Source organism: Hipposideros armiger, unplaced genomic scaffold (assembly GCF_001890085.2).
Source record: "Hipposideros armiger isolate ML-2016 unplaced genomic scaffold, ASM189008v1 scaffold_1723, whole genome shotgun sequence".
Lineage (NCBI taxonomy): Eukaryota > Metazoa > Chordata > Mammalia > Chiroptera > Hipposideridae > Hipposideros > Hipposideros armiger.
Window position 1 is genome coordinate 24,297 of NW_017733073.1, and position 4,026 is coordinate 28,322.

The window sequence follows — 4,026 nt, forward strand, 5'->3', positions numbered from 1 at the left end:
TTTTAAAGTTAGTCTGAGTTTTAAGATTAATTTCAAATTCTTTTTCCTTTTTAAGAATAAAAATACCATGAATAAGACAAAGCAGTCTTGACATTTCTCAACTATTAACCTAAGGATTAGAACTCTTCAATTTGGTTTTATTACATTACACTTTTGCTACAATCACCAACTGATCGATTATATTCAATTACCAAAAGATCACCACAAGCAGATTTTTTCCCTCTTAAATTAAACATACAAGCTTGTGTGAAGTTAGAGTGGGAAAAGCAAGGAAAGGGAGAGAAAAGACTAAACTCAACCTACCACAGAGAGCACCGGCTCGTCCTTCTAGGGTGACCTGCCACGTAAATGAATCTCCTCGGCTCTTTTCTGTTTCTAGATCTTTAGGAGTCACTGGAAAGACACACTTCCACAAGAGCAGAACGCGAGCAAGGTGATGACTGACAACTGCTGAACCTGTAATTTATTCAACTCATCAATTATAAAAGAACCCAAAGTGCTTGCTCTTTAAAACTCTATTAATAAGCAGGAACTTCCCTCCGAAAATAAATATTGTAATTCACTAATGTAATACTTTCTCCCTTTTCTTACCTTCTAGTTCCAACGAATATACTACTGAATGAATTATTATCTGAAAGCAGAGGAAAAACAAGGAACTAGAGTTAAGTCTGGGCTCTGGCATCAGCTCCTCTACTACTACTGCTGTGACCTCTTTGAGGCTCTTTCTTTTATTTATAAAATGAAGCCAGAACCATCTGAACTGCTTGTCTCCAAGGGTTTGTCTGATCCAAATGACAGCACACTTTACATTAGTCTGAAAAACTGTAATAAACACGTAAATGCAAGATACTACTGTTTTAGTAACAAATAACGTTGCATCCTGAGAGTAATGCTAACCTTTGATAGCTACAGGTTCCAGACCAAATAGCAGATGTGGTACATCTGAATGGAATTTTTTAGAAGATTTCCGAGCAACATCATTTATGAACTAGGAATCATGAATACATAAATCCAGTAATGAAAGGCAATGTATAATGACAGTATTTTATTTGCCAGCATTATCAGTTAAGGAAAAAAACCAAACCAAAACAAAACAAAAAAAACTAGAAAGTATAAAAACCAAAACATATACTTTTTCTCCACCAAATTTTCTTTAAAATTCTGGGGTTATCTTAAAAATCTCCTATAAGTTTTCCCTATTTCTTATTCCTATGTTCTGCTGATTGCATGTTTTTCTTCTATAGTATGGCAAGATAGCAGGTCTGGAACAAGACCACCTAGATTAACATCCTGACTCCATTCACATGCTGTGTAAAGCTGGGTAAGTTACTTAACCTTTTTGTGCCTCAATTTCCTCATCTAGAAATGGAAATGACAACAATATTTACCTCATTGGATACTTTCTAAGACTTATATAAGTTTATATATAGAAGAACAGTGTTTGACTCTTGGTAAACACTTATATAATGGTTGTCATTATGGAATTATAATCCAAAAATGGCCTTATTTGCATATAAAGAAATGAGTCTAACAGCAAAGGGAACAGGTAACTGCAAACCAATGTTCTTTTTATGCATGCAATTTGTAGTTTAAAGTATAATTAATTTCTCCATTTATTTTCTGACTTGCTTTTTAGGAAGAAGCCATTGCTAATTCCTAAAGCAAAGTAAGGCTAATTCAACATTCTTTGCTCACTATTATTAAGTAGTTTACGTTCCCCTTGAGTTAACCAAAAATATCAATATGGCAGGCATGAAACATCTAGCCAAAAGGAAATAAAAGCTTGGCCACATTATTTCCATCACATTGTGAAATGATGACCTATGCCAGGGGCCAACACACATTTTCTGTAAAGCGCCAGACAGTAAACATTTTTGGCTTTGAAAGCCAAAATGCTGCAAATACTCTGTTGCAATTACTCAATCCCGCCACTGTAGAGCCTAAAGGCCACAGATCATATGTAATCGAGTGATTGTGGCTGTGCTCTAGTAAAACTTTATTTATGGACACTGAAAACTGACTGTCATATAACTCTCATGTCACAAAATAGTCTTTTTTTATTAACCATTAAAAATGTAAAAACCATTCTTAGCTCACAGGCTGTATACAATAGGTGGCAAGCAAACCTGGCCCACAGGATGAACCCTGATCTAGTCGCATAAATCTCTTTAATCATCTCAAGAACATTACTTAAAGTGGTTCTTCATTTATAATTGCTTATTTTAATTTAAGCTCCTTTTAGACCAAATGACTTCATGGGTGTCCAAATGATTTATTGGTTAAATCCGGCTAGTTTTACGTCCTAGCAATAAATCATGACTATAGAGATTTAAAATATAGCTTTAATAAAGTAATAAAATGGAGTTTCAAAGTTATAGGATATAATGTCATGACCATAATATAAATACTGATTTTAAAAAAATAATTTAAATGAGCCCTAACCCTTCAATGTAACTACCTGATTGGTGTTACCAATGATCACAATTACAGAAATGGATTCACAGTCTATATAGTATGTTCTCTTGCCTATCCTAATTCTGCAGAATTTTTTTTTTTTCTGCCAATGGATGTGAATGATTTTTGGAAAAAACACAGTCATTCTAAGTTAAGCCTGAAAAGACGATCAAATTGGCTTATCCTAATTAAGGTTCATAAACTGGTCTTGAAGAGAATTTCAAATGAAGAGATCTGAAAACATTTTGAGGAATGGAGTAAGTATATGGCTTTCTAGGTGATTGCTAGAAAACAAATGTTTGTGTGGCTATTTAAATTTTGGTATATGTTAAAAGTTAGTCTTGTTGAATCATCCATTACAATATTTTACATTCAAAAAACAGAAGGTAGTTCATAATTATGCAAACCTCCACAAGACTGTTACCTAATGTCATGAGAGCAGCAATCAACAACCATCCAGCTTGTGTGCGCTGAGCTGAAAGGCGACTGTTTTGAGTAGCAGAACACAGCAAATCCTCAGCTAATGTCATAATTACCTATTTATGCAAAGAAGAACAAGGCAAAAAAAAAAAGCATATCAATTTATAGGTTACTGGACAAATAACAACTAATAATTTCTTGAAAAATTAACTCTTACATATAATAAATGTAAATGATAAAGGACTGTGATATAGACTATACCATAGGACAATGTCGTACAGAAGACTATAAAAAAAGTATAAAAAAAGTAAATTTTCAAGGTTAAATATTGGCATATTAGCTTGTACACAGCAATCCCATAATTCTTTGTAGGCTATATGTGGCAACATTGTACAACTGTTTTAAGTTTAGCTGTATAGAATTTATAGTTTTATGCAAGTATCTTAGATTTGTAACTACCAGAGAACGTCTCATTATAGAAAACTCTCTTTTTAAAATTTTGCATACCACTTTGATACCCGAATGTCTGATACCAGTCTTTCCAGAGGTAGTATACTAGAGGTTAGAAGTTCTCAAAAGTATCTCATATTAAAGTAAGTTTCACAGTGGTGTGGGATTCATTAAAGTGTTATATTTTAAATCTATGAAATAGGCAGTGTTATAAAACAAGTGGGAGGAAAAGCCAGATGTTTCATATTTATGAATAATGCATGCTTATACAGTAAAAAGGCCAATAGGTATCTAATATGTTTGAGAAAACATCTGTTACCAATCACCTCTCGAAAAGCAGCAAGTATTATGAGTTGGCATGTAAATTTTTTAAAGAGGAAGGTGAGTGGATTTTAAAACAACCAACCAACTTATGACTAACTTAGGACTACCTGCAGCCTATACAGTCAATGGTAACACTCAAAAGGAGTGAGGATGAAACAAATCAATCCTGTTTGCCTAAACTAGTTAAGACCTGAGGATATTAATTAACTACATGCAATGGCAATTCTTTGCTTAGCAAGATGTGATGTGTTAGTTTAGAATATAACTAAAATAATAAATTTAAATGAATACTATCACCTCCCAAAGTTGTCAATCACCTTATTCAAATGGTGCTGGCAAAATAGTTTTAGAACTTTTAAAGAAATGGCATGTTATTTT

At 33.3% G+C, this 4,026-nt stretch overlaps 1 protein-coding gene across 1 annotated transcript in view; it reads right to left on the reverse strand.

The window, feature by feature from the left end:
* Nucleotides 1-2,986, reverse strand: part of LOC109378073 (HEAT repeat-containing protein 5A-like) — an 18,127-nt gene extending 15,141 nt beyond the window's left edge. Inside the window, exons 1-2 of the mRNA XM_019634541.1 lie at nucleotides 2,879-2,986; nucleotides 304-456 (exon numbers count right to left, since the gene is read on the reverse strand). Of these exons, the coding sequence (XP_019490086.1) occupies nucleotides 304-456; nucleotides 2,879-2,984 (259 nt within the window). The 5' untranslated portion in view covers nucleotides 2,985-2,986. The remainder of the gene's footprint in view (nucleotides 1-303; nucleotides 457-2,878) is intronic.
* Nucleotides 2,987-4,026: the final 1,040 nt, after the last annotated feature.